The following is a 24,771-nucleotide window of genomic DNA, read 5'->3' on the forward strand; positions in this document are numbered from 1 at the left end:
AGCCCAGTCTAACTCTCCGGTCTTTGACTCTCCGGTGTCCGACTGTCCTGTGTCCGACTCTCCGATCTCCGACTCTCGGATCTCCGACACGAAAGCACCCAGGCCTAGAGCGGATCTTTCCGCTACTCCGGAGTAAAATCTTCCCGCCAGCCAGCTGAGAGCATCCACCCTTCCGGGTCGGTCCGTTTAGCCAATCACAGATAACTCCCTTCTCTAATTGGTTAAGGGGTGTGGTCACCATGAGCGTCACCGAACAACGTTACGAGTTATTGGTTGAGATTGGAAGCAGGTTTCGCCAATAGGAAGCGGTCTTAAAGCGGCAGTGAGGGTGGCTGCGTGTTTCCGGAAGACGTGGCGGCTCTCGCCTGGGCTGTTTCCCGGCTTCATTTCTCCCGACTCAGCTTCCCACCCTGGGCTTACCGAGGTGCTGTCGCCGCTGTCCCCACCACTGCAGCCATGATCTCCTTAACGGACACGCAGAGTAAGCATCTGCTCCGGGGCCCCCGCCTCGAGCCGCACACACCCATCGCCCGGCTGGGTCTCGCCCCTCCGCCGGGGTCAATGAATGAAGCTCCGGGTTGGGGGCGGCGGCCTGCAAGACAGAGCTAGGGCTGCTGGGACCCTAAGGGGCTGCCTTCGGGATGCCGGGGCTAGACTTGCAGTGACGGACCTGACCTGGGAGAAGAGTCTGTGGGGCAGGGTGGGACGCCCTATCTGGCAAGGGGAGCTTTAGCCGGGAGTCTGTCTCATTCCAGGGTCGCGCTGATCTCATCCCCAGTGAGATAGGCGCTTTGTTCTGGGGGCTTGCTACAAGAGAAAGTTTGCGTAGTGCCCGCGGCCCACTCTCGGGATCGTTTATGCGCATGACACACTTCGGGTCCTCTACAAGTCCCTGGCTGGCTGGTTATTTGGGAGGCGGTATTTTAAATGTCACCTACAGTAGGCTTTTTTTGAAAATGTCCTTACGCTTAAATGTGGCATTTTGAATATTCGCTTTTTGCCAGTACTCTAAGCAACCTTTTAGAAATCTCTTGAAACATTCTCACTTTTCTACCTGCTAAAGTTTCAAGCAGTAGAGAAAAGCCACTTTGTGTGCCATTAAAGGATATATTTCGTTAGTATTGTATATTGTGCTTTGTGGCTTGTTTTATTATTTTAGCATCACTCTCTGCCTGCCACAGAGTTCTCCAGGCCTATTTCATCTCTAAAGCTAGCATTGATATCGGTTTCCTTTTCTTTCATTATAATATTTCCACTTTCCTACTGCGTTTTGTTAATATTAATAATTTTTGTATTTATGTCTGCCCGAGCTCTGTGCCTCATCTTTTGATGGTCATAAGAGTCTCTTTTTGTCTCATTTTGCTTTATCTGCCACGCCTTTCATTTCACTCCGGTTAACTCAGATTTTCAATATTTTAAGACTTCAACCGTGAATTGAAGTGAAAAATAGAAGTTTATTTAAAATGCCCTATTTTAAAGTGGAGTCTTCTTGTGGAGATTCAAGTCATGGCAGACCAACTTCACAGAGCTTCTAAGGCCTCCTACACACACTGCCACCCCCCAGTCAGGCTATCTTCCCTCCTGAGGCTGGACTGGGGCTGCTTCTTGGGGCCACCTGCCCCAAGGTTGCCGCCCACTTTGGTCCATTGGCCTGGCCTGTTCTGATCAAAGAAAATAAAAGTGTAGTCTTAAGGGGGTAGCAATCTAGTGTAATAATAATTACTGGCAATTATTTAAAGGTATTTTCTTTCAGTTTACCATATGCTTTCATGTGAATCATTATGCATAATTCTTGTAAGAGCCCTGTAAGGCAAACAGAAGCATGCCCCTTTCATAAGTTAAATGAGGCAGAAAAGAAATTGAGTGCATGGTCCTAAAAAAAGTGACAGAAACAAAACTTGATCCCAGGTGTGCTGGCTCAGAAACCTTTTGCACTGTGCCCCACTATCACCTAAGAAGACTTGATATAAACTTTATTTGAGATCTGAGAATAATCTGTGCATAGAAATTATATTTTTGAAGACTTAATATAGTGATGAGTGTCTGCTTTACATCCTTCCAAAAACTAGAGAGTGGTGTTGGACTATGGGCATTCTCCCTGAGAAGCATTCTCCTCACTTCATTAAATTTTGTGAGGGCGATGAAATTTTACTCTTTGCTGTTCAGTTGTCACATGTTTCAGGTGAAACAGTGGATTGAAACATAAAACGATTAGTGAACCAAATGCATTTTGGATTTCAAATTGTGTTTGTTTGTGAGTGTGTTTAACTGCAGGGATTGGCCATCATTCAAGTGATTTGTCAGGATTATTCTGGGATTTTGGTTTTTAGAGAGTGGCCAAGCACTGCTCAGAGTAGAATAAATGGAAATTCATGATTATTTTAAGGGATTCTAGGACTTTCCTCACCGCCCCAAAAAAAGACAAGACTTATTCAGAGGGGCGGAGGAGGGGCATGCTGCCTCTAAATCTTCATTTCATCGCATTGTCTAAAAGTCTAGTGTGATAATTGCATTCTCCAGTACAGTTAATGTTCAATTGAATTCTTTCTTGACTTCTGTTTTTCAAAGGGTATAGTAAGAAAGACAATGCTGCTTTTAAAAAATTGTGAATAAGATAGCAAAATGCTAACAGTGTTTGCCATTAGATTATGCGTGTCTTTCCTTATAAAATTTCCACAGTATGCTCCTTATGTTAGACGGATTCATTTTATTAAATTGTTTTTATATTTTTTTAACTTGTGGGCAGTTTTTTAAACATGTGGGAGAAGTGAAGGAAGATAAGTTTATTTTACTGGATATGATTCCGATGGGAAGAAGGCAGCTCTATGCAAGGCTTTTGATAGCCAGAGGGCTTATGAATGCATAAGGATAGGGAAAAGGGGGATCCTGGAGGTGAGAAAAAGGCACAGTGAAGCCAATTTGAGACTTTTGACCAGTGTGGATCAGGAGCTACTTGGCAATGTCATTGCCAGTACCAGTTGTGGCAAAGATGTTTTGGGGAATGTCTTCCACTGGACTGTACTGGATAAAGTAGTGGAATATTTTGGTTCCCATGTTGTAGTTGTAGGACCATTGTCTGTGGAGTGAAAAGACTGGTTGAATGCTGACTCCACAGACTGTTGTACCTGCCTCCATACCACCAGCACCCACACACACATTTTTTTGCTGCTTCTGTGATCAAGAACAAGTTACTTCATACCTCTAGGTCCACGGTTGCACATATGAACCATAGGACCAGTGCTACTTTTTACCTCACAATTTTGTTAAAGAAATTATAAAATTTTTGTATAAACACTTCATGACATGGTAAACCATACTCAGAGATTGGCCTTTTTGACTGCAGTTAATTTTTAATAGTTCTACTTGGCTATGTTAGATAACAAGCTAATATTAAACTTGAATCCCCTAAAAGATGCATCCCCCAGAAGTTCAGTATACTCCAGTGTCCTTGAGTTTCATGTAACCAAACACCTTTAACCTAAAAAATAAAAATTCTGTGGGAAGAGGTATGGCATTAATGGTTAAGCACATGAGCTTTGGATTCAAAAGACCTTGGTTCAAATGCTTAACTAGAAGTGTGGCTTTGGGCAACTTAAGTCAACTCTCTAAACTTCAATTTCCTCCATCTTTAAAAAGATGTAATTATACCTGCATTCCAGTAGTATTGGAAGTATTAAGTTATATAAGGTGTGTGAAGCACTTAATAAGGCCTAATTCATGGTAAATTCTCAGTATCTAGTAGGTGTCTTTCCATATACTTTCCTTTCTAAAAACATGTCAAAATTTTTATGTAATCATCAAGGTTATTTGTGAAAAGTTAGAAATTAGTCATATTCAACTAACAAAGCTGCCGATGTTTAATCCTAACTACTAAATAGTTATTTAATAGAATTTTACTTGCTCTTTTGTCCATATTTTCCTCTATGAAAGTATGTCCACTATCCAAATAGTTAAATTTGGTAAATCCTCTTAAGGCCTTTGATCATGAAAGTATCAGCCTCAAATTTTCATAGGAATGTGTGTTCAATACGCTTAACTGGTGTATTTATAGACCAGGTACCTGAATTATTTTAGACTAACTTTGGGAACAAAAGGTGTCTGGAATGGAAGACACTAGTTATCAGGAAATTGAGCAGGTGGGGAATGTAGAAAAAGCTAAAGTTGATAAAAGTTTTCAAGTTATCAGCACATTTTATATGACTTAAGTTTTTTTGAGTAGCTACGACCTAGATTTTAGCTTTCTGGAGCTGAGGCAAAAAAGTTAAGCAATAGATCAAAAATCAGTGATAGGGTATTTTAAATTGTGCTTCTAAAAATACGGTGGCTTCTACTCTGACTCATCTGTATGCAGATTGTGCTTCTAACTAAACTACGGATTAGTGGCTATTTTCTAGAATCAAAACTAAAATGATCAAGGAGGTAATTTAGTGAATTGTGCTTTATAACATTAATAGAAGAGTACTTCTGTCACCTTAGAAGTTAAGACTTTTCATACTAAAAAAATAAGACCTACAGAATGCACAGTCAATAAAAGTATTAATTTTATATGCAAGATAAACATAGACTTTAAAGCTTGCACCTCGTCTAGCACTGTATATTCAGTACCTGGAACAGTTCCTTGCATCTGGCAATTGATCAACAATTCTTTGTTTTTTTAATGAAACTAATGAAACATGAAAAACCTAGAATATTAATATTAGGTAAAGCAATATTCTTTGAAACTTCGGAGAGGTGATTTTAGGACTCTAGACCAAATATGTAAGTAGATTTATAGTTTAGGTAAATTTGTAGATAAGTCCATAATAAGTAATCAAGAAATTAAAAGTGATGCCTGACCTTCTGAAAATTTGATTTTGAGAAGACTGGTACCGTGATTTTCAAAATATTTCTTCTTGCCATTGTGACAAGCAGTGTATAATTGGATAAAGGATATTGATTGTGCTGACCTACCATAACATTTCTAATGGAATAAAGAAGGAATCAATTTTAAGAAGAGGAAGAAAGAACTACAGATATTGTGCATATAAATAATAATTATAGAGTGTGAAAGGAGATAAGTAATTAAGGAAACCTATACATTTATGTCTGATGTGAGAGAGCTTTTCAGGAGGAAAAAAACAAATTACATATTAAAACCAAAGGTTTAGAATCCCGATTTATCTTTTTTATTATAGCTATGTCTGAGAAATGCTATCTCCCATATAAGGCTTAGAAATTTTCATTCATGTTTTAAATTTTGAAATAATTTGCTGATAATTAATTTGTTATAAGAGCTAAATAAATGTCATTATGAAGTTAACCTGCAATGTTGGGTACCTGTTTTCTTATACCTATGAAAGGAAAACTGGAAAATTTCTTAGTTTACAGGGATGTTAATATGACTTTAATTTTTCTCTGCCCTTAACCATGTAACTTATATTGCAGAAATTGGAATGGGATTAACAGGATTTGGAGTGTTTTTCCTGTTCTTTGGAATGATTCTCTTTTTTGACAAAGCACTACTGGCTATTGGAAATGTGAGTTTTTAAATATATATTTTAACTAAATTTATAAGGAAATTTTAACTACAAATGAATTATTATCTGCTGTTAAATTTGGGGAAAATAATTCACTATTACTCATAAGTAATTCCTGTTACATTCTCTATTTCCATCAGGAATGAAACCTGTCAGCTTTCTGTTTAAATAAAAGGTAAACACTTAATGAGGTTTTCTAATTCCATAACTACTCTGTTAAGTGTTTGTCATGAGATTTACAATAGATTAAATGAAGGCTGCCTCTAAATAGGAGTTTAAAATAGGTGACTTGATAGTTTCATGTCTTGATAAATCACTAAAGTATTTTTACTTTAAACATCCAAGACTTCACATTTGATTCAGCTGCATAAGATAGATTTTTTTTAACCTTTTTAAAAAAATATATCTCTATGTTAATGGTTGACTTGCTTAGAAAGGGATCTATGTTGTTTATTTGGAATGTGTACTATGCTATTCATGTGTGGAGGTTATGATCCAGAAATCAATAATAACCCTTCTAAGTCAGTGAAGACACTGTATGTATGTGTGTGTGTGTGTGTGTGTGTGTGTGTGTATACACATACAGTTTGTGTGTGTGTATATATATATATATAGCAAAATTGTTCTATATATATATATAGCAAAATATATATATATATATAGCAAAATTGTTCAAAATTGATGCCTTAATAAATGATAATAGCATTGGTATCCTAGAATATGAAGCTTAACCATTAGGCTTAATATGTATTTGTGCGAAATATTTTTCACTGAAGAATGTTAATGGGGAGGGCAAGTATTTGGAAAGAAAACCTGGGGAAAGCAAGCTCTTAATACATCACCATTTCTTGTCCACAGAATACATTCAAAATGTTTGAAAACACATAGTTGTATTTTTATTTCTGCTGCCACCAGATATTCTAGAATTTATAAAACTAGAATCTTCTTGGCTTCACGTTGTTTCTTCTGCTATCAACTTAGCCGTGTCAATATTTCTCCCATCCATAGAAACTCCTGTAGCCTATGATGAATATTTCAGAACCAAGAGGAATACCCTTGGGTGACATATTTATGGGCAGCTTTCCTCTTTATGCCTTGCCAACTCATCTGCTTGACTAAGCCTTCCTCATCCAGCTAAAACTAGGAAAACTACTGCAGACACAGATGCCCCTTGGTAACGTCTAATCTTTCTTTGTTTCTCTTTTTCTCCATTTAATCAAGATAGAAGAGGAATGAGACAAATGGAACAAAGCTACAAGTTTAACATGCATAACCCACTCCTTGGTTCTGCTGCTTGGTTGTACATTACAGTTCTGTCTGGCCAGTTGCCCACATTAAAAGCCAAACAAATGTGCTTCTTTTTTTATATTTAGCTTGACTTTACGTTTAAAATTTATGCATTGTGTTTAACTACCTTTTCCGTGTTGTATTTTCTTTCTCTTTTAGGTTTTATTTGTAGCCGGCTTGGCTTTTGTAATTGGTTTAGAAAGAACATTCAGATTCTTCTTCCAAAAACATAAAATGAAAGCTACAGGATTTTTTCTGGGTGGTGTATTTGTAGTCCTTATTGGTTGGCCTTTGATAGGCATGATCTTCGAAATTTATGGATTTTTTCTCTTATTCAGGTAAGGCATATTACTGTCTCTTTCAGTAAATCAGTGTGTCAGATAGTACAAAAACTCAGATATTTGCATCAGTTGGAGTAAGATGATGATCATTTCCTTAAATGGAATTTTATTTAGGTTGAATCTTATAGATTTAAATGAAGCAACTATAAAAATGTTTATCACACGTAAATGATTGCCTAATGGTATAAATTATCTTGTATTGCCAGCACAATAAAGTTTATTTTATTGGCATTTTAAGGCACCATCTTTATGTTTGATATTTGTATCAACTAAATAGTGGTAAGTAGGTAGGTAGATAGGTAGGCAGATAGGTCGGTCGGTCGATCGGTAGGTAGATAGATAGATAGATAGATAGATCGATCGATCCAGCATTTTGGTGTGTAGAATCTTATACTTCATAGCTACTGCTACTTGATGCACATTTATTTAGCACATAGACATATTAGAAGATTGTTTACCAAATACACTACTATGGGAGATTTTGAGCAGGTAATATTTTGTAAATGCCAGTTAGCAGGTAAACAATAGTATGTGTATATATCTATATGAAAATACCTTCGGCCAGGTGCAGTAGCTCACGCCTGTAATCCCAGCACTTTGGGAGGCCGAGATGGGTGGATCACCTCAGGTCAGGAGGTCAAGACCAGCCTGGCCAACATGATGAAACCCCGTCTCTACTAAAAATTCAAAAATTAGCCGGCCATGGTGGCAGGTGCCTGTAATCCTAGCTACTCGGGAGGCTGAGGCAGGAGAATTGTTTGAACCTGGGAGGCGGAAGTTGCAGTGAGCCGATCACACCATCGCACTCCAGCCTAGGCAATAGAGAGAGACTCTGTCTCAAAAAAAAAAAAAAACAGAAAAGAAAATAACTTTAAGTAGGGTTGAACTTAATTATTTATTCCAGAAATGCATATCCTTTGTCTTCTATCTGCCAGGCACTGTATTACCCACAGGAGACATAAAAATGAATTAAGTACCAAATCTGCTTTAGAAAATCTCTCATTTCTGTTATGGAAAGTAGACTCAAAAAATACCAATAGGATATAGTCATAATGCCATTATAAATGTATATGCAGAATATTGTAAGAGCACGATTAAAAAATTAGTAAATTCAAGGAGAGTTAAGAAATGTTAACCGATAAACTGGGCTTTGAAGAATGGGTAAGAATTTATCCTATAAACGCAAAAGGGAACGACAGTTAACTGAACAGAAGGAACAGACAGGGCCATGAAAATACACAGCTTGTTCTGAAAAGAACGAATACTCCTATAGAACAGGAGCATGTGATCAGTTGAAGGAAATGGTTGGTAATGAAACTGAAAATGAAGCCTGGAGCCAGGTTACAAACGTTCTTTGATGACTTGTTAAGAAAAGTATACCTTATCCTGTAATCAAATTTGGGCTAGGGGAGCAGTGTTTGGAGAAGGTCGGGGGAGTGGGGCACAGAGGTTTTTAAGCCAGAGGTGGTACAACAGGGTAGATGTTTTAGGAAGGTTGTTCTGATATCAGGATAAAGTAGGTATTAAAGAGAAAAACTGAAGTCAGGGGAGCCAGTCAAGAGGCTGTTAATATAGTACAGAATATAGAGTGATAAGACTGGAATCTTGGAGTACTTTTGACATTTTAGGGTAGGTGGAGAAAAAGAAGAAAACACTAGAAGAAACTAGGAAAAGAGGTGGGAGAAGAACTAGGAGTAAAGCTCATAGTGGCTAAGAGAGAAAAGAGTAAAGAAGAGTTTGTTTTGGCAGATGTGTCTTGCAGCAGACAACTTAAGCACCTTAAGAACTAAGAAAATCATTGGCTTTCCCAGTTATGTGGGGGTTTTAGTAATGAAGGTTAAAAGCCAAAGCTGATCTTTGAGATGAATAAAAAATGGGAAGTCTTAGTATCATTGACAAGCTTGGAGTAATACACAGGTTTCATGGTTTAGAGGGCTTTGTGGTATAAATACTAGTTTTTGTTGTGGGGTTTTGTTGTGTTCTGAGATATTCTGAGCTGGAGATTTAGTGCCAAGGGTCTTTGACATTGTTTTTCTAGGTATTTATAATCCTAAATAATGGCATTTGAAATCACACATTTTTATGTTTTAAAACAATACTTAAAATAAATGATCTTTTGAATTCATTACTGCTAGAAAATGATTGTGATTTTCTTTGAAACATGCACATATACCATCAACATAAATACTTGTCTAATTTAAAAAATTCTACTTTCTGTTTAATTCTTTATTTTGACTTCTGCAGATCCATAACAGAATCTTATTGCTTAACTTCTGAATTCTATTTATTGTAGTATTTTCATCCCTATCTAACCCTGTGAAGAAAACAGCTTTTTTTCTGTACTCGTCTTACCACAATCAACACAGAAGACTGCTGTGACCAAATGTGTGGGGGGTTTTCCCCATATCGCAATCAAACAATTAGTTGTCTGCAACAGACAACAGCTGGGTGTCCTCCCAATATAGTTCTGATACTGTCTACGTGGAGATAGCTCCAGATCACACAGGTTGAGGGCTCAGTCCCACAACTGTCCTCCACTCCCAGTGATGCCAGCCACAAGCCCCAGGTTGTTTTACCCATGCTTCTGACTGATCAGCTCTAAGTTGGGGTTCCCACGATCCCCTGTTTGGATCGAACCAATTTACTAGAGAGGCTCACAGAACTCAAGGAGACACTGATGTTTACTAATTTATTATAAAGGATATTACAAAGGATACAAATAAAGAGATGCATAGGGCAAGGAAAGAGGGGAGGGTCGCAGATCCCCCCCACCCTCCCCAACCCACCATCCTCCAAGAACATCCTTGTGTTCAGCTATCCGGAAGCTCCGTGAACACTGTCCTTTTGGGTTTTTATGGAGGCTTCGTTACTAGGCATGATTGATTAAATTGTTGGCCATTGGTGATCAGCTTCACCTTCAGCCTCTCTCCCCTTCGTGGAGGTTAGGAGGTAGGGCTCAAATTTCCAGCCCTCTAATCTTGCCTTGGTCTTTCTGGTGGCCAGCCCCCATCCTGAAGCTGCCTAGGGGCTGCCAACCACTGATGATTACTCATTAGTATACAAAAAGACATCACCTTGTAGAGACTCTTAAGTATTTTAGGAGTTGTAAGCCAGAAAATGAGGTCAAAGACCAAATATATATTTCACAATATCACAGTACATATTTTAAGACCCAGGAAAGGTTTAGTTTCTTTGCATTTTTAAAATAAACTATTTCATTCTCTTCCTATATTGAGGTAGCTTAACTGATCTACTGTTAATTTTAAACTGGTTAGAAGCTGTGTAACTTCTGTAGACTTGTATTCTACCAAGAAAGAAAGAGACATACTGTGAGGATCAGTATCTGGCAGGTAGTCTCTTAGTGTTAACTAAATGTTTTGACTCTTAGTACTTACTTAATAAATGATAGCTATTATTATTTTCATGGTTCTACACATATGGTCTCAACAGCCCCTTTCTTTTGATCAGTTTCACCCCACACAACTCATAGTTGGAGAAATCTTCAGCAGTTGAGCTAACTCATAATCTGAGTTATATATAGCTAGGCCTCATGTGCTTCTCACATTTTTACCAACAATCACAAAATTTTTAATTAAGTTTGTAGTTATTTCTAAGTTTGAAGACCCTCAATTATTCAGAATTTTAACAAGATACTTTCTTTTTCCTTGGTTAGCAATTATTTTGAAAATAGAAAATGTGTAAATATTAAGAACCTTTTTTTTCCCCCTCCCAGGGGCTTCTTTCCTGTCATCGTTGGCTTTATTAGAAGAGTGCCAGTCCTTGGATCCCTCCTAAATTTACCTGGAATTAGATCAGTAAGTAATCATGTATATTTTAGGCCAACAAAATACGTATTTTGATGCTTTTTACTTCTAGAAATTTGAGTAATGATACATGGTTAATTGATGAGTTTTGTATTATGGTATAGTTACTTCACATAGATGAGTACCATGAAAGACCAAAAAATAATTATTGCTAAACCTATAAAATGTGAAATTTTGTTTTACCATATCCATTTCTGGATCCGTATTCTCTATATTTTAATGTTACTCAGATTTGATATGCTATGCTACCTTTCTCTTTGAGAGTTCAGGGCATTTTTTATTTAACTTTTATATAAATAATCTCTAATTTTAGAAGCAGTAATGTAAAAAGGAAACCATTATTTCCTACAAATATTTTGTTTCTCAGACTGTGTCACCAATAGACTAGATTAAGACAGTTAAATAAGGCCGGGTGTGGTGGCTCACACCCTGCACTTTGGGAGGCTGAGGTGGGTGAATTGCTTGAGCCTAGGAGTTCGAGACCAGCCTGGGCAACATGGTGAAACCCCATCTCTACCCCCAAAAATACGAAAATTAGCTGGGTGTGATGGTATGTGTCTGTAGTCCCAGCTACTCAAGAGACTGAGGCGGGAGGATTGGCTTGGGCCTAGGAGGTCAAGGCTGCATTGAGCCATGATTGTGCCACTGCACTTTAGCCTGGGTGGGTGACAGAGTAAGACCCTGTCTCAAAAAAAAAAAAAAAAAAAGAGTTGAATAAAGCACTATTATACTGGGATTCAGATGGTAAGAGTCTGTTCCCGGCTCTGTTTACAGTTTGAACAAGCTTGTCAAATTTGTATTCCAGTGTGTGCCTTGGTTTCCACCTTAATAAAATAAAGGAATCAAATCAGACAAAGGTTAAAGAGAACGTTTTCAAAGTTAACAAATAGAGTTACTTCCTTTCATTCAATATTCATTCAACAAATGTTTTGTACTAAACTGCTGCCTTGAAGGTTGTAACATCTTTTGGTGGAGCCTTAGAAGGCCATTCAGAATTCAGCTTATTTTTTGCCACCTTAGGAAAAGCTTTCCTGACTCCCTGTGGCTGACTCGGGGTGTGCTTCTATAACATTCCTGTGCACAACTCTATCATAGCATTTACCTCTGTTTTTTTCTTTGTTTTTGTTTTTTCTTAGAGAGAGTCTCAAACTCCTGGGCTCAAGCAATCCCCCCACCTCAGCCTCCCAAAGTGCTGGGATTACAGGTGTGAGCCACCACACCCAGCCTTACCTCTCATTTAATTGTCAAAAAAAAAGGCTTCAGGCCATGCATGGTGGTTCACTCCTGTAATTCCAGCACTTTGGGAGGCCAAGGTGGAAGGACTGCTTGAACCAGGAGATCAAGGCTGTGTTAAGCGATGCTCACACCACCGCACTATAGCCTGGGCAATAGAGCAAAACCTTGTCTCGAACAAAAAAGAAAAAAGAGAAAGGAAAGGAGAAAGGGAGGCACTTCCATGTAAAACTACAGTGCTTGAGGGCAGAGACAGGTTGTATTTTAGTCATTGTTCTATCCCCACTGACCAGCATAATATCTGGCATATAATGGAAACTCAAAATATTTTCTGCTAAGCAAGTGAGTAAAGGATGGCATTTTGTTGACCTCAGGGAACTTGCTCAATTTCAAGACAAGACCAGATGACTGTCTCTTAACCTACCTCCTCAGTTTCAAAACTAAACAAAATCCTTAATTTCTGAAAGAATCTAGGTGATCTAGAATTCAGCTGAGTTGGCTACAATCCTTTTGGCTCTAGGTCAGACCCATGTCAGAAGTATTCATATCCTTCTTTTGGATTGGTTTCATAGATCCAGCTCTGTCCTAAATTAACTAGGATAAACTAGCTTTATAGGAAAACTTAAAAGACCACAAGTTCCAGTTAGGTTCAGGGAAGTTAATCAGCTTTCTAAAGTTGTTCGCAGATTTTTATAGATGTTTCTAGAGAGAAAGTTCATAGCATTTTATTGAATGCTCAAAGAGCTAAAGAATGGCTTACCTATGGAAGAATAAGTACCGCTATAAGCCTAATCCCATTTCCATCCCCAGGGTAATTTTAGGGTCAGAACCTTACAGCCAAGACAATCTAAATATTTCAAGTTACCTTTGGAGAGAGAATATTGTGCTTTCTCTCCACTTAAATTTACCTTAAAATTCTAATAAATCCATGAATTCTTTGAGAGCAACTTTTAGTTTCAGTTGGCAGCCACCTGTTTGTGATAATATAACAAAATGTTGGAATGTAGGCTTATAGGGGTATACTCTGATTTCATTTGCATTAATCTGCAAATTCATACAGTAGTCAGTGTTATTTATACCTAGAATGGCTTTTGAATGTACTGAAACTTCTAGTTACAGAGTCGTAATCATTATTTGTGCCCTTAATTTGAGGATTCTCAAGAATTTGCATAAATGGACACCCAATACAATAGAATATGTTTCTTATCGTTATTCATCATGATAAGTGCTTATGTAAAAATGTGAATCGTGAAATAAATGATCAGATGATTGCTAGAATTTGATAGTATAACCACCTGGGTTATATAACTTTTAATGTCTCTACCAATTATATACAATATCAGTCTTTACATCACCATCTGGAATGTTTAAAAAAAAAAAAAAAAAAAGCCCAACTGCTTTATGTTTGGGGTGGAGTAACCAAAGTAAATAACCACTTACAGTAATGTGTGTTAAAATTTATACTCAATAATTATAAATTTATGCTTACATCATTAAATCTATCTTTAATGTCATTACCACTTTCAATCCAAAGTCCAGAATACACATTTAAAGTATTTTTAGTCAATAACTGTTGTTAACTATTGAACTTAATGGAGTTAAATCTGTTTGTCCAAAGACTACATAGGCCCAGAAGAGATCCACAGTAATGGTCAGTTGAAATATCTTATTGGGTTCATTAATGCATGAATGGCTGACATTTCAGTTTTTTTATGTTTTTATTTTTTATTTTTTGTTAAGCTAGCAGTGTTATCTTCATCTTATACAATTTCTTTATTCATTGTGTTGCATTTTTCATGTTGCACCCTTAAATTCATATGTATAACATGTCATGCAAAAAACAACTTTTAGAAAAAAAAATTTTATACACATTTATGTATCAGAAGATGATGGTGAGTAGTACTGGATTAGTCATTGTCAGTCATACCTTAAATTTCCACAACTCTTCTTGTAAGGCTGGGTTTTTTAAATCAATAGTTTAAATATTGATATAATGTTTTATAATGTTCTGGGCTTTCTTTAATTATCTGTTTTTCTTCTCCTTACAGTTTGTAGATAAAGTTGGAGAAAGCAACAATATGGTATAACAACAAGTGAATTTGAAGACTCATTTAAAATATTGTGTTATTTATAAAGTCATTTGAAGAATATTCAGCACAAAATTAAATTACATGAAATAGCGTGTAATGTTCTTTACAGGAGTTCAAAACGTATAGCCTACAAAGTACCAGCAGCAATTAGCAAAGAAGCAATGAAAACAGGCTTCTACTCAAGTGAACTAAGAAGAAGTCAGCAAGCAAACTGAGAGAGATGAAATCCATGTTAACGATGCTTAAGAAACCTTGAAGGCTATTTGTATTGTTTTTCCACAATGTGCGAAACTCAGCCATCCTTAGAGAACTGTGGTGCCTGTTTATTTTCTTTTTATTTTGAAGGCTCAGGAGCATCCATAGGCATTTGCTTTTTAGAAATGTCCACTGCAATGGCAAAAATATTTCCAGTTGCACTGTATCTCTGGAAGTGATGCATGAATTCGATTGGATTATGTCATTTTAATGTATTAAAACCAAGGAAACCCCATTTTTGATGTATGGATTACTTTTTTTTGTAAACATGGTTAAAATAAAACTTTTGTGGTTCTTCTGAATCTTAATATTTCAAAGCCAGGTGAAAATCTGAACTATACATTCTTTGTTGGAATATGCAAAGGTCATTCTTTACTAACTTTTAGTTACTAAATTATAGCTGACTAAGTTTGGTCAGCAACATACTCCGGAAAGTCTCATACTTCTTGGGAGTCTGCCCTCCTAAGTATCTGTCTATATCATTCATTACATGTAAGTATTTAACAAAAAAGCGTTCTTGACCATGAATGAAGTAGTTTGTTTCATAGCTTGTCTCATTGAATAGTCTTATTGAAGATACTAAATGATGCAAACCAAATGGATTTTTTCCGTGTCATGATGTAATTTTTCTTTCTTCTTTTCTTTTTTTTAAATTTTAGCAGTGGCTTATTTGTTTTTCATAAATTAAAATAACTTTTGATAATGTTTACTTTAAGACATGTAACATGTTAAAAGGTTAAACTTATGGCTATTTTTAAAGGGCTATTCATTTAATCTGAGTTTTCCCTTATTTTCAGCTTTTTCCTAGCATATAATAGTCATTAAGCATGACATATCCTTCATATGATCACTCATCTGAGTTAATTAGAAAATACCTGAGTTCACGTGCTAAAGTTATTTCACTGTAATAAACTGGCTATAGTTTCTTAAAAACATGACACTAAAAAAAAATGTGTTTTTTTTCCACCGTTGCTGATTATTAGACAGTAGGAAATAGCTGTTTTCTTTAGTTTTACAAGATGTGACAGCTTTAGTGGTAGATGTAGGGAAACATTTCAACAGCCATAGTACTATTTGTTTTACCACTGATCGCACTGTTTTCTTTTTTTAACAGTTGCAAAGCTTTTTAATGCATAAAAGTATAATTGAAATCTGTGGTATTTATTTACAAACATGTCTACAAAAATAGATTACAGCTTATTTTATTTTTAGTTAAATCTCTTGATACACAGAGAACTCCCAATCTTGCTCATCTAAATAAGGAAAGACTTGGTGTATAGTGTAATGGTTTAGTCTTAAGGATTACTGACATTTTTGGTACTTGCATTTGACTTATGATGTATCTGTGAAAATGGGATGATATTGACAAATGGAGACTCCTACCTCAATAGTTAATGGAATAATAAGAGCCTACTGTTGTGTCTCATGTTCTTCAAAAAAGTAATATCCTCACTTGGAGAGTGTCAAATACATACTTTGAGGATTGACTTTATATAAGGTGCCCTGTAGAACTCTGTTACACATATTTTTGACCCATATTATTTACAATGTCTTGATAATTCTACCTTTTTAGAGCAAGAATAGTGTCTGCTAATGTAAGGGACATCTGTATTTAACTCCTTTGTAGACATGACTTTCTATCAAAATGTTCTTTGCACTGTAACAGAGATTCCTTTTTTCAACAATCTTAATTCAAAAGCATTATTAGACTTGAAAGGGTTTGATAATCTCCCAGTCCTTAGTAAGATTGAGAGGCTGGAGCAGTTTTCAGTTTTAAATGAGTGCAGTTAATATCAAATGTGAGTTTGGGACTGCCTGGCAACACTTATATTTCTTATTCAGAACCCTTGATGAGACTATTTTTAAACATACTAGTCTTCTGTTAGAAAGCACTATACATCCTATTGTTTCTTTCTTTCCAAAATCAGCCTTCTGTCTGTAACAAAAATGTACTTTATAGAGATGGAGGAAAAGGTCTAATACTACATAGCCTTAAGTGTTTCTGTCATTGTTCAAGTGTATTTTCTGTAACAGAAACATATTTGGAATGTTTTTCTTTTCCCCTTATAAATTGTAATTCCTGAAATACTGCTGCTTTAAAAAGTCTCACTGTCAGATTATATTATCTAACAATTGAATATTGTAAATATACTTGTCTTACCTCTCAATAAAAGGGTACTTTTCTACTAATTGGTGATCAAGTATATCTGTGTTATGAAGTTCTAAAAGCTAATTTAGCATTGCAAAATAACCTCATTTTTAAAAAATTAGCCTTATATGCAATGTTTTCTTATTTATCAAATGATCTTCACATCTTTCATTTCCAGATTGTTGAAATGTACTAACGAATACAAATAGACTTCAAGTAAGCAAAAACATTCTTAATTTTGAAAACTGTAAAATAAAGTTACCTACCTTGGGCAATATGCTATTTTTTAAAAATCAGACTCCAAGTTTGTATATTATGTTTTTCAATAGACATTTTCTGAGTACCCCTTGAATACTGAAAGTCCTGTGTTGAATGTGGGAGACCCAGGAGAACAAGATGTGCCATCTGTTCATTAAGTGCTTATAATGTTAACATTGCTTGTAAATTCTTAGCCATATTTCCAAATAACTTGTCCTGACTTATACTGCAAACAAATGGTGGTGGAAGAATTTGTGGTCTAACACCCCAACCTCTTATTTTTCTCCCAGTCAAGAGTTACTAAAACTATTCAACCTTCGGCTGTGTTGAATAGTTTTAGTAACTCTTGACTAGGAGAAAGGCTGTGTGATTGATACGCATTTTCAAAAGGTGTCTGAAGGAAAAAAATAATATCAGCTTTAACTCTGGGAGGTTTGTTTTGAGATGTAATTTCTTTTGCAAGTCTGTATGTGTATTCAACTTAATGTAGCGTATGTTTTTGGTTTCTTTGTGGCGGGGGGAAGAGAATTGTTTTTAACGTAGGCCTAGGGATTTAGAACTGTCACTGCTATTTGTGTTGTCCCGAAGCCTGCCACAGAATTTGTATTGCCACAGGCAGTTGGGGCAGTTTTCTGAAAGCTGCTATGATTGCTACCATTAATTGCAAAATTTAAAAAGTGGTCAGGGAATTTAGAAATTAGAGGAGAAATACTTATATATTTTTTCTCAGAATGGAAAGGATCTTAAGTTTTTGTCACCTAAATAAGACCACAACACCTACAGTGTTTTAACTGTAAATTTTATTAAGGCCGAAAAAAAACACTGGCTAAGTCTACCACTTAACATACCCAGTAAGTATTTGTTGAATTCACTAATTAAGCTGCAAATCCAGACTATTATTGGGTGAACGGGAAATCTTGAATCTGTTATTAAATATCCAACATATTTCTCTAATCTTGACCTGAGCCAAAAGGCCCCAACCTCAGTTCTTCTGTTACCTGTATCCATGTAGGAGATTGGACACTAGCAGCATGCCCAAAATTCTTCATTGACTAACATGCGTTTCCATGACCTTCCCTTTACTCAATTCTCAAGGCCTGATTAAAATGTCACTGCTATCATATCTTTCCTTACCAGCTAGGCCCAAACAGTTGCTCCTTCCCTGTCCTCTCATATAACTTTCCACTTGCTTTGTATTGATTTGGTTATGGAAAAGATTCTTGAGGTTCGAAATCTCCTCTTTCATTTGGGTCTCCAGTTCCTGGCATTTAGTAGGTGCCCAGTAAATGGTTTAATGAGTGAAAGTTCATTCTTCCAGCTCTTCTGGTGCTGGCCCCACTGAGCACTACTTTTTTTGTTTGTTTGTTCGTTTTTGTTTTTTGAGACGGAGTCTTGCTCTTGTCACCCAGGCTGGAGTGCAGTGGCATGATCTTGGCTCACTGCAGCCTTCACCTTCTGGGTTCAAGTGATTCTCCTGTCTCAGCCTCCTGAGTAGCTGGGATTACAGGTGCTCACCACCACACCTGGCTAATTTTTGTATTTCTAGTAGAGATGGGGTTTTGCCATGTTAGCCAGGCTGGTCCTGAACTCCTGACCTCGTGATCTGCCCACCTCGGCCTCCCAAAGTGCTGGGATTACAGGCTTGAGCCGCTGCGCCCGGCCTGATCACTTCTAATATATTGAAATCAACCTCTATCAGCCATAAAGTTGAATCTAATGATCTGGCCCCTGCAGAAGTCTACCTTTCTGCTTCACATTCCTTGGAACCCAGTAGCTCATCAATGGAGAGAGGGATCATAGATAAAAGAAAGACCATGCCTCCAAACTGGCTGCCCTTCTTCACTAGAAAAGGGAGGCTGCTGGAGAAACCAGAAGCTACTCCTAAAGTTTTGAGGCTGGTGTGAATCACAGATTCTCAGTTTTCCTTTCTTTCCAATATGAAATGAAGAGTTTCTTGGGTTTTGTTTGTCACTGGAGCTGGTATTATGAAGTAAAATTATCCCAAAGAGAAAATGAAATTTATTCCTTAAGTGACAAAAGCCAGAAATAATACCCTATGACATGAGGGATCACTTGCACAATGGTCTTTTACATATATGAAATAATACTGATAATAATGGGTAATTGAATCCCTGAAGAAGACTCTTCTGATGTGATCCTGTGAGGTGACTATGAGTTCTGTGGCGGTATAAGGACCAGTCTTGGTGCTAAAACACTAACTCTGCCATTTAGTGTCATGTCAAGTCAAACTGTATGAGTATGCTCCTAAGTGAAATTCGGGATCTACTGCATGAATTTGGTATGAAAAATGAATGTAACAATGGGTGTCAAAGGGCTTTCTCAAATTTAAAGTGTTGTGAAAATAACATGTGTTATTGTCCTGAGAGTATTTCTGGCCCAGTGATATAGATTAGAAGTAGGACAACTGACTATCCCATCTTCCTATTGATCACACCTGGCAACAGCTGGTATTCAACCTAATTCACATTATAGGATTATGGGATCATTCTTCACATTTCTGAGCTACCAATGTTTATATGGCTCAACATTTCCAAAATGTTGAGTATTAGTGTTTTGTTGTTTGCGTCTTGATCCAAGACCTTTTTGCTATATTTGTCCTCTGTCTTTGTGCTGCTCCTACATAGCATACACCATTAGCAGCCATGTCTTATGAATTATCCTGTAGTAATGGTGGGTGTATATTAATTCATATGCACTATTCTGTCATTTTGGAAATGAATGGTAAAACATTTTAATCCAGAAGATAGTATGAAATTGGTGAACTTGAGTCTTCCCTGCTTCACTTTTATCTGCCCCAACTCCCTAAACAGTACTTACATTAACTCTCCTCAGAAAACCAATATCTTCATATTTTCTCCTTCTTCTCCCTATCTGCAGTTCTGGAGAAAGGATCTGAAACAGTTTGTAAACAAAGAATTGCGATATTATCTGCTTCAGGGTGTGAGCTCATCGGGAATCAATGTGTTAAGTAAAAGGAAACCCAGGTTAAGACATTGGCCAATTAATGGGAATTTTTATTTTGGATAGCAGGCCTTCTTAATGCCCCTAAAGCCCCTCTAAAACTGGTAACCCTTTGGGGAAATGACTTTTTTCATCTGATGATGAGACAGCTGGCCTAAGGGGCTGAACACAAGCCCCACAGAAGATTGAACCCATATCTTTATTCATGTTATCCAACCGAAATTCTCTCTATGCTGTCATCAAAAAGTAATTTAGGCATTTTGTACCATAATAGCCATATTGTCCAGATAACCTTATCCAAAATAGCAGCTATTTTCCTTGTGAACAGAATAATCACTGACCTTGAAAGAATGTCATTTAAACAGTGACAAGTGATCATTGGTTAAATAGGTTCTGGGCACTCTACAGTCAACTACAAGAATCCAGGTAACAGTGATGAATTCAAAACAGTCTTCATTGAATGTGCCTTTAAAAAAGGCTTAAAAGACCACTTGTTCAACATCTACTGCTTGGTCATACCGTCAGGAGAATAAAATTCAAGGGCTTTACCTATCTTGGATTTTTGTTGTGTGTTTTGCTTTGTTTTATACCAAATATTGTAACTTAACCCGTCTTGTTTTGGACCTGTAAAAACCTTAAAAGCTTTGTGATTTAACAAAAACGTTCTGTTGGGGTTCAGTGCCCTTTGGAAATCCTTTTAGAAGTAACATATTCTAGCGTGTTACTCTTGATGAGACTGCAATATTGACAATATGTCAAAACCATTCCCTTCTTTTATGCACATTAAACTGAAAATGGCAGCTTTGACGTAAGACATCTGCTTGTGAATTCATTAGCTAAACTATTATCAGCAAAGCACATTTATTTATTCTTAAAATTTTAAGTTCAAAACACATTTTATTGGTGATTCATTTTCCTGCTCCTCTTCCCAAAACCTCTGTGTTTTGGGTACAGAAAGGCATTTGACTTATTTTTCAGGTAACCTAATAATCAGGTTTCATGTGTGACTATTTAAAATATAAACAGCATATTTCACTTCTTTTATCGCTCTTTTTGAAGGAAATTGCTACAATTCTTAGAAATGAAAATCCTAAAATCTCACATTTGAAGCATTATTAAAATAGATAACCTTTTAGTCAGTTTTTATCTTTCTCCTCTCCTACGACAGTGGAAATAGAACATTACACTAATGCCTCTAGCTTTTTCCTGCTTTGCTTTTTTCCTTGAAGACAGTAAATAGTTCTCAAGTTTCTACTCACATACTACTTTCTATATTCCATTCTCATTTACTAACCAAACCTCAGTTTTCCTGTCTGCATATCAGTGTCAAGTCTAAATATCAGCGCCTGAACTCCAATCTCTTTTCCAAGTATTTGCAGGTAGATAGCATCAGCCCTTTAAACTTCAATCCCAAATGAAACTTACCAGTTCTCTCCTCAGAGTCCCTGCTATTTCTGTCTAGCCATTCTTCCAGCCACACAAACTCTGAGGTTTAGTTTTCATCACTTCTTATACCCCTAAATCTTTGTTACTCAAAATGTCCAAGGGTCAATAGCATCTATCACCATCACCTGGGAGTTTATTAGAAATGCAGAATTTCAGGCCCCACCCCAGGTATACTGAATCAGAATCTGCATTTTAACAAATTCCCAGGTGATTCCCATGCACATTAATACCCGAAAACCACCGCCCTAACTGAGAAGGAACTGCTATGACCTAAACGTTTGTGTCCTACCAAAATTCATATGCTGAAATCCTAAACCTCAATGTGATGGTAGGGCCTTTGCGAGATGACTAGGTCATAAGAGTGGAGCCCTCATAAATGGGATTAATGTCCTTATAAAAGCATTCCAAGGAGTTTGTTTTCCCCTCCCACCCATGTAAGAACACAGCAGAGAAGACAACAGTCTGCAACCCAGAAAAGGGCCCTCACCAGAACCCAACCATGCTGACTGGACTTTGATCTTGGACTTCCCAGCTTTCAGAGTTGAGTAAGGAATTTCCACTGTTTATAAGCTACCCAGTTTGTTGTATTTTGCTATAGCAGCCTGAATGGACTAAGAGAGGTACCATCTCTTTCTTTCATGGTAACTTAGTATGTGGTGGATACTCAGGTCCTTGTCAATATCTGCCTATGTATATAGATGTTTTAACTGAATATTGATATACTTGGAATCCTATCCCTCTTGCCTTCTAAGAATTTCCTTTCGCTGTTATCTTCCCTTTATTCTACATCATGAATTTCTCCTTCCCTACTGATCATTCCCATCAATATACATGTCTTACAAATTGTTTCTTAGTTGTCACATCAACAGAAACCAACAAACATGGCTGATTTGGGCAAAACAAAGATTTTATTAAAAGAACACTACAGCTAGCATCACCAATGCTGGGGCACTGGATGCTGGAACTTGCCACTAGCACTGTAGCTAAGACTACTCCAGAAACTCAATCTTACTACAACCCCTGCTTCACCCAAGCACTTCTTCCATCCTGGCATGAGATTCCCCATCTGAGCATGCTCATCTGATTGGTGAAGCCCGTGTCATATGCCCACATTCTCCCTGATAGGGAGGCTAGAAAACTGACTATCTGGCATTTTCAGTTTGTACAACAGAAGAAACACTCTGCCTCCCAAAAAGATTCATAATTTCATAATTCATAATTCAGGGAATTTTAGGAATTTCCTAGAAATGAAAGGTTTCAGATGTTACCTTAAGCCCAAAAAGTATAACAAATCTTCTATCTTATCTTTTAAAAAAAAAAAAAAGATTTCACAGGCCGAGCGTGCCTATAATCCCAGAGGTTTGGGAGGCTGAGGTGGGAGGACTAGTTGAGGACAGGAGTTTCAGCCCAGCCTGAACAACATAGTGAGACCCTGTCTTTAAAATAACAATAACAATAATAATAACAGTAAAAAAAATTTCTCATTTTTTTCTTTCCCTTCTTTTGTGACATCTCTAAAAGAGATTGTTTATTCTTGGCTTTAATTTATCATATCTTATTCACTATTCAACCAACTCCAATCTTGCTTCTATCCTCAAAACTATCATATTCCAAATCCAGTGGGTATTTCTTGGAGCTCATGTTGCTTGACCTCCCAGTACTACTGGATCTTCACTTGGCTTCCATGGTATCAGGGTCCCCTGGAATTTCTCCTTTCTTTCTGACTCTACTTAACCTCCTTTTCTGGCTCTTCCTCTGCTCATTCTCTCTGTGTTTATTTTCATAGCTCTGTCCCTGCCGCTCTTCTTTAGCCCTATTCACTCCCTAAGTGTTGTGTTTAATCTCATCCCTTTACTGCTTTTAAAATTCTTAGAATTCTTAAAATTCTTAAAGCTAATCATTTCTGCCCCCCACCAAAAAGAAAATCTGTAGGCTGGTGACCTCTTTGCTGACCTCTATCAAGTTTTGCATTTCCAACCTCCTATTTTGTACTTGTACTTGGATATTTTTAATATACATTTTAATTTTAATATGCCTATATGGCAAGTGTTAATTTCCCTCTCTTGCTTCTTAAGAAGTTTCTCTAATTTCAGTAAATTACTTCATAATTTACCCACAGTTTTATCCATAAACCTAAGAATCATCCTTGATTTATTTTTCTCACACTTCCATATCCCTTTTATATACAAGTTCTATATTTTCTACCTCCACAACATGTATTCCAAATTCATTTACAGCTCTTCTTTCCCTGTGTGTACCATCCCAGTGTAAGCCATCATCATCTTTTGCTTATAATTGTATTTCCACATCAACTGGCCCATTTCTTCTTCTCCAATCTCATTTCAAAGCACCTCCCCTGTCACCCACACAACGCTGCCTCCATTGGCCTCTTTCCTAGTCCCCAAGCAAGCCATGCTCTTTGCTGTCCATAGATTTTGCTTTTCTTTCTTCTACTGAGAATACCTAAAATACTAATTCTTGCCCCAGCTTCTCCCATTACTTCACCTTATCCTTCAAGACTACCCTCTGTTTTTAACCTTCCCTAACGTAGCCCACCACTTATCCTATCACATCACCTTACTTACTTTTACTTAACAATTTAAAACATCCTGTAGTAACAGTAGTCACTGCTTATCCGCGGTTTCACCTTCCATGGTTTCAGTTACCCATGGTCAACTACAGTCTGAAAATATTAAATGGGAAATTACAGAATTCATAAGTTTAAATTGTGAGTTTTAAATCTGAATAGGGTGTTGAAATGTCCCACTGTCTGGCTCCAGCCCACCCAAGACATGAACCATCTTTTTGTCCAGCATGTCCATATGTAAACACCACTCTCCCATTAATCAATTAGTAACCATCTTGGTGAACAGATTTAAGAAACATAGTATAATAAGGCATATACATATCAGTGGTTACAGGCATCCAGTGCGGGTCTTGAAACATGCTCCCCCACCCCACACACACACCTATGATTAAGGGGTAACTACTGTGTCTTATTTATCTATTCATCAGTTTACGGTGTACCTTAACTAGCAGGTAACTTAGATCAAAGCAGAGACGATGTCTTTTCAGTGCATGGCTGTGTCCCTTGAAATAAAAGGATCGTGTGTCTCATAGTAGGCACTCAGTAAATATTTGCTAAACAACAGAATGAATTGATAATTAAGTGAATGACTGATGTCAAATTCCACTGAGATTCCCAGACCTTTTCATACATCTTTAGCCATCAGTGATAGACTGATAGCTAGTTACCCAAGACAAGTTTTCTTACTTATTCTTTTACTTTTGATTCTGCCTTGGACTATTGATTGTTTTCATTAATAATAATAATAACACACTACTTTGGGCAGCCAGTAGGAAAAGCAAGGCCAATGATGCTGACACATT

General features: G+C 37.0%; 1 protein-coding gene across 1 annotated transcript; it reads left to right on the forward strand.

Annotated features, from left to right (window-relative positions):
• Window positions 1–180: 180 nt before the first annotated feature.
• GOLT1B (golgi transport 1B) lies at window positions 181–16,736 on the forward strand. The gene is made up of 5 exons (XM_054442891.2): window positions 181–481; window positions 5,425–5,516; window positions 6,963–7,141; window positions 10,878–10,959; window positions 14,250–16,736. Exons 1-5 carry the CDS (start codon window positions 457–459, stop codon window positions 14,286–14,288), a joined length of 417 nt encoding a protein of 138 aa, XP_054298866.1. The 5' UTR covers window positions 181–456; the 3' UTR covers window positions 14,289–16,736.
• The last annotated feature ends 8,035 nt before the right edge of the window (window positions 16,737–24,771 follow it).

This window comes from Pongo pygmaeus, chromosome 10, assembly GCF_028885625.2.
Source record: "Pongo pygmaeus isolate AG05252 chromosome 10, NHGRI_mPonPyg2-v2.0_pri, whole genome shotgun sequence".
Lineage (NCBI taxonomy): Eukaryota > Metazoa > Chordata > Mammalia > Primates > Hominidae > Pongo > Pongo pygmaeus.

Coding starts and splice junctions, on each gene's coding strand:
- GOLT1B (XM_054442891.2), top strand. CDS start 457: ATGATCTCCTTAACGGACACGCAGA. Junction 7,142..10,877: donor GGATTTTTTCTCTTATTCAG/GTAAGGCATATT, acceptor TCCCCCTCCCAG/GGGCTTCTTTCCTGTCATCG. Junction 10,960..14,249: donor ATTTACCTGGAATTAGATCA/GTAAGTAATCAT, acceptor TTCTCCTTACAG/TTTGTAGATAAAGTTGGAGA.